Source organism: Homalodisca vitripennis, chromosome 5, assembly GCF_021130785.1.
Source record: "Homalodisca vitripennis isolate AUS2020 chromosome 5, UT_GWSS_2.1, whole genome shotgun sequence".
NCBI lineage: Eukaryota > Metazoa > Arthropoda > Insecta > Hemiptera > Cicadellidae > Homalodisca > Homalodisca vitripennis.
In genome coordinates this window covers 66,848,168-66,863,157 of record NC_060211.1, presented here as the reverse complement: position 1 = coordinate 66,863,157, position 14,990 = coordinate 66,848,168, and the positions used below count along the sequence as shown (strand labels likewise).

At 30.8% G+C, this 14,990-nt stretch overlaps 1 protein-coding gene across 1 annotated transcript in view; it reads left to right on the top strand.

Moving 5' to 3' along the window:
* Nucleotides 1-6,358, top strand: part of LOC124363497 (protein gustavus-like) — a 31,313-nt gene extending 24,955 nt beyond the window's left edge. The window contains exons 2-7 of the mRNA XM_046818746.1: nt 154-302; nt 1,923-2,095; nt 3,349-3,534; nt 3,761-3,896; nt 4,314-4,484; nt 5,244-6,358. Of these exons, the coding sequence (XP_046674702.1) occupies nt 154-302; nt 1,923-2,095; nt 3,349-3,534; nt 3,761-3,896; nt 4,314-4,484; nt 5,244-5,377 (949 nt within the window). The 3' untranslated portion in view covers nt 5,378-6,358. The remainder of the gene's footprint in view (nt 1-153; nt 303-1,922; nt 2,096-3,348; nt 3,535-3,760; nt 3,897-4,313; nt 4,485-5,243) is intronic.
* The last annotated feature ends 8,632 nt before the right edge of the window (nt 6,359-14,990 follow it).

The window sequence follows — 14,990 nt, the reverse complement described above, 5'->3', positions numbered from 1 at the left end:
TACAAAAATACACTCCACCAAACTTTCACATAGCTTACTCCTTGTCGAATACATAAAAAGGAACAATATGTACAAAGCACAACTTTCAACAAGTATGAAGACATGTAGTCAGTACAGAATTTCGTTTAATGATTGTATTCTAATTGTTCACAGAATCAGTTCTACTTACAGAAGGAGAATAGAGGCGAGTCGTAGGGAGCTCAGGAGACAGGTACGCCGTGATCCGGGAGTTTTCGCGGTTCTGAGGTACCTGGCCAACCTGTCACTCGAGGATCTGGAATTCGAGGATCTCGACGACTCATGTAAGTATTATACATTATAATATGCATTATTACATTCATACAATTACTAATTTTTCATAGTGTATAATTATACTATATGAATTACAAAGTAATGTGAAACTCATGATTAAATTATCTAGGGGTTAATTTACGGAAACTACTTAAAAACTTAGTAATTTATACAACATTCGATTCTATTACCAATATTTCTTCAGGCCATATGGATCGAATAGGATTCCAATTTTTTTAGTTATGGATCACTCTTGGACATTAAGACCAAGCTAAAATTTATTACTCTTTCCTGTGATTTCCAAATATTTGGATTGCATTTTCTTGGAAGATAACTAACCGCTTCATTACAGAGCTAATAAGTTTGACATTATCCTAAGACACTTTTTGTTTTCTCTTTAATATGAGAGATGATCTTGGATAAGTTTTCTAGCCAATATATCGGATCTGTTGGTTTAGCAGTGAGCAATATGACAGATAAAATGTTGTATGATGATCCTGCCAAGACTAGTGTATCCATTAAACTTAACAGTTTCACAATTCACCGTATACATTATTATCTTTGCAGTGTAATAATATATGTATACTCGCATCCGGCTCGCTGGGCCCCAGGCCCCAAAAGTGAGTGCTTTAAAATTCGGGGATAAAAGGATTTAGTGATTGGTTAAATCAGATAAGGTTTCCAAATTTCATGTTCACATCTGTATCCGTCCTCGAGAATCGAACGGATCATGTTACTAAAATTAGTAGACAAGAAGAATTTGGTGGTAACTAAAGTCCAAGATTAGGTTTGCCAGGAAGTGAAAAGTAGGCCTTAGTATGTAGCTTAACCGTTAAAAATACAAGAAAAGGTGACTGAACCTTTCTTGTCGGAAATTTAAAATTGAAGAAGAATTTGAAATACGACCTCTGGTTTAGCCAGTATAGAGCTCAGGAAAAAGTACTGCACTGGTCAGATATTGTAAATTGTTTAGTGGAAATAAAAATAAATTAGTTAATTCATTGCAACTAATCAATTAATTGATTATAACTAATATATGCAATGTAGTATCTTTTTTATATCACAGGGACAAAAAGTGTCATTAACTGTTTGTACAACCAAATGTACAGTGACGTCTCACGTAGCTTTAGAAATATGAGTTTTAACATAATTTGAGGTACGTGTCAGAATGATGTGCTGTGTAATAAATAGGTGATTTTAAATAGTACTGCTATATTGAATAAATTTCTAAGGATTTTGATCCATTTGAATCTTTCAGATTTAGTACTCTTTTCAAATAATAATATAGTTGAATACCTTTTTACTGTCAGACTTTACTCAATAACATTTTAGATACATTTCTGTCAAATTTGTTATCTTAAAGTTTCTTTCTTTTACCATTAGATAACAAATCCGTTTCATATCGCAAGAAATTTAGTGTTTGACATACCTTCTTATAGACTATTACATAAAAAAATATGGCAGGTTTAAATTGAGCTATATAGCAGTCATCATTTATATCGGGAGGGGGCAGTGCTATCAAGATAGCCCATGCTTGACAAATACTCAAAATTATCTCTGCGATGGTTTAACTACACATGTCTAATATAATACATATAAAACTTACCAGATATATTTACTGTACATTATAGGGACCGAGAATGAGGAGGAAGTGAGAAGAGCCACCGAGAATTGGTTGGGGTTGCCGACTCCTCCTAGGCGTTTGAAAATGATGTTGGAGACTAAAACTCCCCCAGCTACTTATCAGCAGCAATTGACGCACGCCTGGAATTCTCAAGATTGTTCTGAGAACATCTACTTCAAGGTAGGTGAAAAAAAATCTATAACCAAAGTACAACTAATGATACACGAAGATTTTAAATATTCTACTAAATATCTCAATAAAGGCTTTGGTTGTTAAAAACTAAAATGTCCTGCTATACGTTGAAAAATAATAATATTTTACTATTGCTATGAATTTAGATTGTTATATTTGAATAATAATAAATTTTAATTAATAATTTCCTATCTAATACGCAGGAAATATAAAAGTGAAAAATTATAATCTACCTACAATTAATTTGTATACAAGAATTATATAGCACTCTTTTGAATAACTTCAAAAATGCTTAAGCTAAGTAATGAAAGGTATAACTATTAACCTTTGAAATATTTGAATGGCTAAGTTTAAAGTGTAGTAGACGATCTCTGGGACCGACATAGACACTGTGACTGATTTGGCACAAAAGATGTTAGAATTTAAACTTCTATGGAAAGTTTATTATAGCATTTCGCTAAATTCGAGAGCTAAGTGATTTTACACAGAAATTTTGGGATGTGTTAATTAGAATCTCTGTGAATCATAATTTGTTTCAATATAAATGTATTGCGGTGCTTCAGGTTTATACCATCATATCTGGTTTATTGTAAGATTCTCAGAGGTAACCCAAAGAGTTGTCTTCTTAAAAAACAACTGAGCATAACAGTAAAATCAAAGAACGTAACGGTTTTTCAATAATCACCCTTAAGTTACTATGATTATCTATATGAAAATTTAGTAACAACTAACGTAGTCCAAAATATTAATTATGTATTTATACCACATTAAACATAATCTTAAGTTCGGGCTGTCTTTTGTAAAAAAAACGTTTGGATAACATTTTTATAAGGACTAAATAATTAATTGTTGTATGATGTTAATAAACTACTATGAAGGACATACACCTATATAATAGTATATCGAAAAATACAAGAATACGTAGCAAGACTTCTCTCTTTGGAGTTTCTTGCTACTTTATTTCATTTGACATTAAAAAAAAACAAAAAAAACAAGAGATCTCTTTTGCACTCACTTTCCTACGACCTTTCTACCTAAAACTGTCATACAGAGGCTACTACGGTCTTAAAAAGGAAACATTTATCAAGATTACGTATTAATTACATATTTTTAAAGTTCTGTAAGAATTATTTTTCTTACTATCGTTCCCAAATTAAAAACTATGTCGTTGAACATCAATTTTTCATACTTAGTAGTGAATGTATAACAAACCTAATACAAATATTGTGTATTAATTTCAGCCGAAATGCCCTCTCACATGCTTTCGATCATTACCAACCGGAGCATCCGATGCCGTTAGAGGAAAAGTTGGATTTAATCAAGGAATCCACTTTTGGGCAATTCAATGGCCAATCGAACTTCGTGGCTTCCACCCTATGGTGGGCGTTGCGACAAAAGACGCCCCTCTAAAAAGCGAAGGAATCAATGTAAGTATTAGATTTTTAAATACAAATACAGTGATTAGGTTTGTGTGTCACTTTTAAAATGTTTGTTTAATTGTTGTCTACTTTAATGAAATATTCACACGATAAAGTTTTTACTAAGCATTATCGAGTTTAAAACTGAACCTATATTGTGCGCTTTTTACTTACTGACAAGAAATTGAGTATTTACAGTGGATATTTGGTTTCATGCCATATTTATTGTTTCTAGGCGATCGTGGGGAGTAACGATCAGTCCTGGGGTTGGAACCTCGAAACCCTGACACTACGTCATATTTGCAACATGGGTGCTGACTATCCTGCTGTAATACCATCCGATGAGTTTGAAGTGCCTGAGAGTTTTGGTGGTAAGTTGTTCTTCAATTAAAACAATTATAATACCTAATATTATTCTAACATTAGCTTCTTATTGAGGAAATAACAAGAGTACAATTACCAAACAATTAAAGTGTTAATCATTAAGTTTTACGGTAAATTTATAAGAGTCAGTTTATCCAGCTATTATTTAAACGTGAGATGTTCCAATGAGTAGTGTACGAATAAAGAGACAACAAGTTGAGCATGCACATAACCAAACACGGTAAAGAGAGAGTTATTCAAATTTTATATGTTTGATAATAAATATTGATAGAGATTTGAATACATACGCTTATTAGTTTTTTTTAGTGGAAAATAACTTTATATATCGGAATAGCTAACTAACTAGAAAATCTTCTGCAGTATCATTTTTTTAATGTTATATTATTACATGTTTTATGTTTTAGTTGTCCTGGACATGCATGAGGGGACCCTAGGTTTTGTCATGCATCTGTATGGGGAGACACGTTACCTGGGGCATGCCTTCACTGGACTACGGGGGAAAGTGCTGTTCCCCATCATCAGCACCAGCTCAGTACCCTGTCAAATAACGATGACGTACATCGGTGGCTTGGACTGTGAGTAAGCCTTCCTTTCTTCTAGAACTTTTTATACTCTTTTTCATTGATATTTCTAATGTATACTATTGCGCTGTACAACATTACATACTATTTTCCTAGGGGTTTTACCTTGTTTGATAGTAAAGACTAAAATAATAATATAATATATCATAACATAAGGTATATCTATTAAATGTAATAATAAAGGAATAAATTAGGGGGAAATAAATATTGTATATATAAAATCTCAAGACTTTATTTTAGAAAAGACTTTTGAAAAAAATTGTTAAACTGATAATAATTAGTGTTTCTTCTTATACCGTAATAGAATCTTATTACAATTAAAAAAGTATTAAGTGTATTAAGAGGATTAATATCAAAACTCTGTATATAACGTACGTTGTTTAATTGTTTATTAAATATTAAAAATTTTAAAAATTATAATTAAAAATTAAAAGCTGTACTATTTTATTTATTTCAAATAAAGTACAGTAACATATTTGTAGTAATAGTCTGTGTTCTTTATTTTAATTCTTATAATTATTTTCTCTTGTTATAAAAAAGTAATCAGAAATAATTATGTTGTATTTGAAAGAATATAATGCACATTACATTGCCTGGATATTACTAACAGTACAATGCAACAAATATATGTTAAATGATAAACTTAACTTAAGCTGACCATATTCAATTTAAATGCTATACATTTTACCACACATAATCACACTGATTTATGAAAATGAAATTGTATTAAACGATGTATGTCTGTTGTTTCAGCGGAACCTCGGTCATTGATGGAGCTGTGCAGAACTGTGGTGATACAGTCTATTGGAAATGTCCACTTAGAGGACAAAGTACAAAAGCTGTACTTGCCACGCAAGATCGCTGAGTATCTGCTAGACCATCCATAATCGAGGACCACGTCTAACAGATTTCAGTCCTTGCCTGGTCTCGACACATGCATGTGTATATTTATACTATAATTTTATTAATATATAGTTATTACCTTTTATTATTCTTGTATTAAATCGGTGACGGTTATCATAGGGGACAGATTACAAAATCTATCATGATTTTAATAATAATACTCGTATATAGCTATTTATAACTCATGATTTTTTAATATAGATCACTTGCATCTTATTTTATACTTATATTTAATAGGAGGAGTGGATTATGAAAATACATTTTTAATTTTCTATTTCAAATTTATTTTACTGTTAATTGTCCATGGTTAGTTAGTGATATTATTGATACATTTTTATTCTTTGTGGTTTTAGTATACTATGCATGTGAAAGAATAGCTGACACTAGAGTAAGTTGACATATGACGGGCATATTTTTATTTCCTTCACACGAATAGTATAATTTTTATAGCATGTTTGTTTAAGAATAGTTCTTTACCATATGTGTTTCTACTACTGTAATACTAATAGTATGATTGTTTAGTTTTTTAGGCTCATCATATATAGCTACTTACCACTAATAATTTATACGATGTTGATTACTTTCATATTACTTTATACTTGTATTAAATCGGTGACGGGTATCATAGAGGACAATATATAAAAGCTGTATTATGATTTTATTAATAATATTTAGCTACTTAAAAATATTCAAATATTTTTTGTTCTTTAATGCTTGTTTTGTATAGTTTTGTGTTTTCCCTAGATTAAGTTTAATTGCTATTAACTACTTTTTTAAATATGAATTAGGCCTATTCCTTTTTTGTTTATTTCGTAGCTTAATGACAATTAATGTTATTTCCTTGGTTATAATGATTTGCAATTGATTTGTTATTTCCATGTTTACAAAACCATTCTAATAAGAACGGGAAATTAAAAATATTTGTACTTTTGAAACCTGATTTATTATTTTTAGTATCGACTGTTACCCTGAATGTATATGGTTAGTAAAATAAAGTTAAATTTGCAAGAACAATTAGTTGTTTCGTTTCTTATATCTCTACAAGTACTTAATTTTTTAATTTCTATCCTACTAATAGTGTATGTATCATGTTAATATCAGTAAAACAATAATTTTTCCATATAATCCTATTCTTTTCACTGTACAATTTACAAATTTAAAATATTTATTATTACTGTTACATTTGTTTTACAAGTTCGTTTCCGATAAAAATGGTGTGAAAATTATCTACCCTTGGTATTTTATTAACACTGTTGACAGACTTTTCTTTAATAAATTACGAAATACTATTCAGTAAAGTTAACATATTTGGATAAATAGAGATTTGTTAACACACCTTTGTAAATATAATGATCAAAATTATCCTATATATGTTGAAATTGATTTGCTTTCACCTTTTTATACCTTTATAAAGTTTTAGTAATTAATTACGCGTCACCCTATATACAGTAGGTGTTAGGGCGTTTAATTCAGTTCAACTTAGTGGCCTTTAGAGGAATTTATATTTTACAATTATAACTATATATTTAAAGTATATAAGAATAGTTTATTTGAACAAGAATACATATGTACAAATATTATTGAAAGTCTGTTTTGTTAACTTTAATCCTCACATATGTTTAATACTTTATTACTATTTGTTCTAATTAATGGTTGTTAAATGGAAGATAAAAAGAGAATAATTTACGGCTGGCTTTAATAGTGTAAGAATTAAGTTCTCCATTATCAACGCTATGTGAGAAATAGATCAGACATACTTTGACATTAATTCCCAACATATGCAACCTGAAGCACGACTACTGTTTGACAGTTTATAAGAACTAGAAGAAGTAAACCACTTAGGTAGATATAATTTTAAGATAGCCAGGCCTATGGGTAGATATAATTTTAAGATCAGCCAGGCCTATATAGTAAAGCTATATTTCTAGCAATAGGTCTATTATTGCATGCTAAACGGGTTAATTATTGTTCACGGGTTACTCATATTGTGTTGGTTAATTAAGCAACAGTTTCCAAAAAACAGTAAAACTCATACGAATAACTATTTTTCTCTTATTGTCACAAATCCCAATATGTATCAAGGCAATAATAAAATAAACTCCCAAGAAAGAATTTTCATCCAGGAACATCTATTTTTATTGTACATTTTTCTCTAAAAATAATATCGACCCAATTGTGATGTTATCTGAGGATTTAGATTTAAAATAAAATTGAACGCACAAAATGCCAAGTAGTACTAAATCATTTTTTTAATTTCGCAAATTAAGGGTCACCGCAATTTATGATTCAGATGTCGTAATTATTAATTTCTTCATTATTTATTAAATAACTGCATATTAAGTAGGCCTAAGAGGTTTTATTCAAAACTATTTATTATTATTGTTATTGTTGTTTAAGGAATAGGAATCGTAAGAGTAAGCAAAATCCAACTTCAAATTTGGTTTAAAACAAGTATTGAGTAGTTCCACCACGGTTCACACTAGAATAATAAAATGTTATTCATACTATTCGGTTTGACTAATCACATACTCCAATAGTATAAGTTGTAATTCACGAATCATGGTAGCTGTACTTGCTACAGTTCAAGTACTCAATGATACATCTTTCCGTCTCAAATTTTAGTTATACATTTTCATGTTCTGTCAATTGTTATATTAGATACTGAGAACCCTGCAATTGCAGCCTATATTTTACGTTTGAGAACATCATAAATTGTTCAATGAGGTTTGGTATGCCGAAATTATTAATATTATACAAAATGTGTTTTTGCTTCATACAATTAATCAAGGCTAACTGATGTCGAGTCTAGTGTATTGGCTTTTTGAAGAATGATTACCAAATACAAATATTTTAAGGCTTCTTCTCGTCTTTATTTTGTTTTTACAATTAATATAATAAAATTTAATGGCAGTAATAAAGCAATAGTTATACATTAATTAAAAATAAACATAGGTAAAGGCGTTACATGTAGGATATCACCTATACCTAACTATCAAATAACGAAAACTTATCTACAGTGTAACCACTGCGTCAAGAACACCACAGAATTACGGGGTTACCCTTGTACTTGGACGTGCACACGTTGTCCCGTAGCAAGCCTCAGAATGCTATGTAATTAAATTAGTTTAAAGATATTTTCAACTTGTCATTATTTTTGGAACTTTTGAAATCTGCATATTATTTCATGAACATGTAGACAAAACAAGATATAAATACGACATTCATGAGGCATCTAAGAAAAAAGGGTTTAATGATTAACTCAACTCTGTAATATCACTTCCATTTCTTTATAACCACTTGTTGATAAAGGAAATAAGTAATATACTGTACATTAAAAAGTTACAAACAATAACTGGATTAGCTTACGGTTAATTAACAAACAAAAATGTTATATTATTTTGATTTACAACAATATCTTATTTTTATTTTAACAATAGGTAACTGTATTTCCTTTTGGGCGTCAAGGCACTTGTGCCTCCGTACAAACTTTAATCTAATACTAAATACTGATAACAGGTAACCATGATTAATAATAAGTGTGTGTGTGTGTGTGTGTGTGTGTAAAATCTTATATAAATGTTAAATAACAAAGAAATAGATAAGAGCTTTTCTAAACTGGATCTTAAAACTACACTCGTTTCAGAAAACATGGACATTTCCAAGGAACAAACCAATATAAGGACTAAAACCCCTAGTTTAGATTAGAGCAAAATTTTAAAAATTTCTAAGAATTGAAATAAAGATAAAATGTTACCTGAAAAGACTGCTCGGCGGAAAAGAATGGTGTGTTCGGCGAAAATTAGTGGACTTCATACTCGAGAGGATTTCCGGCCGTCAGAGGTCAGTTTAGTATAGTGCCAACATTGTTAACATTTCTAGGGACTGTAATAAAGAGAATCTGCTACCTGATGAGTTTATGGTGTTGTAGGCGAGGATTACTGGACCTTGGGTTCTGGAAATGTCCTACCGTCAGAGGTCAGTTTAGTATAGGCCCAACATTGTTAACATTTCTAGGGACTGTAATAAAGAGAAACTGCTACCTGATGAGTTTATGGTGTTGTAGGCGAGGATTACTGGACCTTGGGTTCTGGAAATTTCCTACCGTCAGAGGTCAGTTTAGTATAGGCCCAACATTGTTAATATTTCTAGGGACTGTAATAAAGAGAAACTGCTACCTGATGAGTTTATGGTGTTGTAGGCGAGGATTACTGGACCTTGGGTTCTGGAAATTTCCTACCGTCAGAGGTCAGTTTAGTATAGGCCCAACATTGTTAATATTTCTAGGGACTGTAATAAAACAGAAACTGCTACCTGATGAGTTTATGGTGTTGTAGGCGAGGATCAATGGAATTTGGGTTTTGGAATTTTCCTGGCTTCAGATATCAGTTCAGGGTAGTGGTTAGTCGGTGACCGTCCTACTAAACTGCATTGCCATCCAACCATCTAAGTGTCATATTTATGTTAAAATTAAAGAATGTAGGTAAATAAAAACACTTTTGAATATCCAGTGAACTTATCATGTCACACTGGGAAATTATTATGTTATTCCGGTATATTATTATTAGTATAACTGTGGAAATACCTGCTTTAAGTAAATATTTTTTACCTATTTCGTTAAACATATGTCTCGTATAACTTGCTACTCTAGCGTGGTTTGCACTGCACCAGATAGCAGTCTGTAGGGGTTAATTTCCCTTAACCCGATTGTTGATTTTATCACTGGAGCTGTTAACATCCCGAATAAAGTTTGTTCGATTATCTATACCGATAAAGTTAACTGGAAAATGTACTTCTAATATAAAGTAAGTAATAAATAAAGTAAATTCTAATATAAATATGACACTAAGATAAGAAAAATGTGTTAATATTTATTACGAGTGTTGCTCTTTGCTGATCAAAGAATTATTATTTATTTTTGTTACGTTACTTGATTTATAATACAACACATATTTAGATTATAACACGCATCACCAAAATGATAATCTTTAGATTTTGTTAATCTGTTCTTTTCATTATTTTTATTTATGTGCGTAAAATAATTCATTTTAGATCAAAAGTAAGTAAAAATATCCCGATTGCGGAATAATTTTCATTTAAGTGGTTTTCAAGAACACATATTTTATTTATTATACTACCATTGCATCCACCCTGTATTATATAGTATTCTATCGCAATATAGTTTTAGTAGAACGGTCACCGAACGACCACGACCCTGAACTGACCTCTGACGCCTGGAAATTTCCAGAACCCTTCCATTTCCATTTCCAAAGACATTTCCACTAATATTTGCCGACAACACCATAAATACATTTGCAGTAAGTAGCAGTGTCTCTTTATTACAGTTCTTAGAAATCTTAACAATGTTGGCCCAAGCAAAATTAACAAACTTATACATGCTGTTCTATTCATTGGAAATGCTTAGAAAACTGTTATCTATGAATTTTTACTTATTTATATAAATTTTAGAATTGTACTTTTTATTACTATTAAGTTAAAACAGTATTTATGGCTTGGTAATTAGTTATATATGCTGCATATGACACTTTTTCTTCCTAAACTCTTCTGCCTCAGACCAGAAGTATATGACAATGACAAGAAGTACATGCTTTTCCATCTGTGGTATGAATTTTCGAACAAGTGTTTTCAAATATTTTCTTGATCATAGAAACAAAGAACTTTTGCCGTTGGCTTTTCGTATTCAGGTATCCAGGCTACCGAACTTAACACAACCATCCAATTAATTAGTAGCCGAAATAAAAACTTAAATCGACCGTCTTGTAACATCTCTTATAACGCGTCCTGTCTGAACTCCAATTTACGGTAAAATTTCATCCTTTCAAATAATTATATACCTCTGCATACACACAGCAGCGTCTTATCGCCCGAATTACTTGTTCAGTATACTTCTTCGGTGAAATATTGGGTATCACATTCGAGGCAAGCTCAACAGACCAACTCAAAACACAAGTCCTATTCTTCTCCTATGCATCTGTTCGTACCTTTAGGTAACAAAAAACGGAATCAATATCAGCTCCAAACAAAAAAATAAAAACTCATTTAGCGTCTTAAAATTAAGATAAGTATAATACCATTCCCATCCTAACCGGTAAATTAAATATTCACGGTTTTAATGCCATGGGGTCTTCCTTCAATATATATATATATATTAATAAAATTGAATCTCAAAATGTACTTGCTCCGCCGGGACTCGAACCCTGATCTCTCACTTGCCGGGTGAATGTGCTACCATTACACCACAGAGACATTATTTTTTTATGATTCAATTATTTTGTATTATTTTGCGTTTCTTTCCCATATGTGTTTAAATAACCAAACTAACATATGATCGGAAAACCAAATTCCTGTTAAATGACTTGTTTAAATTCATTAAATTTGTATTTATTTATCAACGGACAACCATGTTTATAAGAATAATACAAATTAATTAATTCAAGACAGACAGCATAATCGAACAAATTTACAATGAAACATGGTTTGTTAGTTTTGACTATGCAATAAGTATAAAAAAATAACAAATCATAAATAACACTAACCAACTCGAAAACTAATATAACTTGAGTATAATAAGAATAACAACATGATAAAAGAAAAACAACTATAAACATTTAAGAATTAACAAGATAAATTTAGAGCAAATAACAATCAACAAGAAATAAAGTAGCAGATCGACTTAAAAAAGTTTATACAGTTACAAGAAATCAGGCAATTAACAATGTACAACCACATTCAGCAGTGCAATTTTAGAAACAATTATTAATTTATTAAAAAAGTACAAAACAAATAAGTTCAATTCACAACCAAGCTATTAAAAAAAAATTAAGCCTCATTGAGCATGGTGAAAAGACTATTTCTAAAAAAGCTATAGCTACATGCGAAATAGTCCAGATGCTGGCACACCAAATTACCCAAATGATGGACTCTGAAAAAGTTGGCCCGATAATTGGTGTCCACGTGCTTACGGATGAAAAGCTCCCTGGACCTAGTTTGAGCAGTGGGGCATCTGAAGGAGATCAAGTCAAGTAGTTCTGGAGCATCCACCAAGTTGTTCAGCACCTTAAAACAGGAATAGGACATCATGGACGCTTCTCCTGGTAGAGAGTGCGTGAAGAGACAGAGACTGGCCAATCGCCAAGATAGGAGCATCCAAGTAAGCAAAACCTAGTCTCACACCAACCACTCTCAAAAAGCGGTCCTGAATTTTCCGGAGCTCTGCCTGGAAAGTAGCTTGATGCGGAGACCACACAGAAGAGCAGTATTCAAGAGTGGATCTTACGAGAGAGGAATACAACATTTTGAGTGTGTATAAAAATAAACAGGTCATTTGACAGGTATTTGGTTTTCCGATCATATGTTAGTTTGATTATTTGGGAAAGAAACGACCAAATAAATTCGGTTTACTGACGATAGTTGAACGTGGCAACGTCATAAGAAAATACTAATTGAATGGTTGCATTTTTCAAAAAACATTTTAATTTTATTTATTTGATGGATGTTTTATATGGATATAGAGAAGGAGGTAAATGGAAATCACAATGGAATTGATCAAGTTACGTTTATTTATACGCATTAATACAATTATGTCAATTTTTTACAATGTAGATAGTTTTTACAAGTATGAATGTGCGTTGAGCAATTGTTTTACAACTTTTATTTACAACCTTTAAACATGTGTGATATTTAAATTCTGAATAGGAAAAGTTACTTAATTATTTTTGCAAATTTAATTGTAATTTGGTGTAAAAAAATAAAAATTGTTAATAATTTATCATTAGAATAAACTGTGATTAAATTATTGTTCATAAATCTTAAATTTAAAATTTGGAAACATCGTTAAAATTTGTGTAACTAAAATTACAAATAGGCCTAAGTATATATAAGTATATATCTAAGTATATACTGAGATTAGAGAGAAGATGAGCTCATGGAGTTGTCACCGTATTTCAGTACCTAGAGGCATGAAGGCATAAATGAGTGCTACTTACGACTCGGGGAGCGTATTGATATTATTGATATCTTGGCTACGCCTTTTATTTCTTTCTCGATAAAATTATATTTTGTTATTTAGCGTTCACTGCATCTTTGTCGTTTACAAAAATATCAACTTATTCTCATTCTTACTAATATTTTTCATAAATATGTATATATTTGTGACAAAATCGTCACTTTATTAAGTTAATAGTCCTGGAAATTACTTACATTTACTTCCTATGTTCACAAATAACCTAGAAAAACTATGATGGCTATCTACCAGAATTAAAATATAAATAATTCTGGTTAGCAGTGAAATTGATATCATCTTCACGTTATCAATAAACCTGTTTTATAATCAAAGGCCGCAGACTATCCAAACTAATGTTTTCTCAAACATTTACATAGATGCCCCAAGGAAGTCTTAAGATACATTTCCAAAAGAGGATAAGAAGAGAAATCATATTTACTACGATATAAAATAAGATGGACAATAATTTGTGTTTACATTTCATGTACAAGGATGATTTTAAAACACACAGAAATAATTTAGAGAAGGCTAGCAAAATAATTGTGTAGATTCTGAAAGGTATAGTCTATACAATATTGAAGATAAGTTATAATTAAAATCCAATAATAACATAAAAAATTAATATCTGAATAAGCTGAATATGAAGAAAAACTCATGGAATTCATCAACAAATTTTACAGTACGTAGGAACATTCTGTGACACACAACACACATAATATTTAAGTTTCATTGCCCATTTCTTTTCTATCAGTCTGAAATTTCCTATAGATTGAAATTAGGCATGCATATTCATTTGAAGACCAAATGATGCTTCATGAGAATTGTAAAGCCTGTAGGTCTGTTAATATTCCAGAAATCGTGCAGGCAGAGGCAAATAGACAGAAATTATATTTTATAAGCTTTGCTTACGCTCAGCGTATAACACTAATAGTTTGATTTTTTGTAAAAATTAAGAGAATATCGATTTTAACATTTGCTGTATTTGTATTGGTCTACTAAACTTGTCTAAGATCATTACTATTTTTGGGCTTAGTGTTAAAAAACTTAATCGGAAAATGATCTTTCCAATCTGACATTAACGATGTATAAAGAAAAAGAATTAATAATAGATCTATTTTAGAAAAATATTAAAAAATAATTTACCGTACAATAAACTTCCACCTTATAAAATTGATGCAAAAGTCATTATTCACCTTCAAGTGAATTTAATACAGATAAATGTAATAACAGATAACAACGATGCTAAACCGTTTCTAAGCAATTGCCTACGTTTCAACTTCACTTTTGTACTATTTGTAGTTGACTAAACACCGTTTTAAAATGTTTGATTTCCGAAAAACCTTGACGCCAGGACAAATCGCAGGGTGTGTGCTAATGAGCGGCCTTATCCATGGACGCATGGTCTACGTCCACCGCAGGTACGAAAAAACCTTTTGAGAAGAAGAAGTTAGAACGTTTAGGGTCTTTTCCGCACTCATTATTATTGTTATTTCTATAGTTCAACTGGATAAAAATGTTAGAACAGATTTAATTAATAACTTTGAACAATAACGGCAATGAATAATATTTTGCTATAT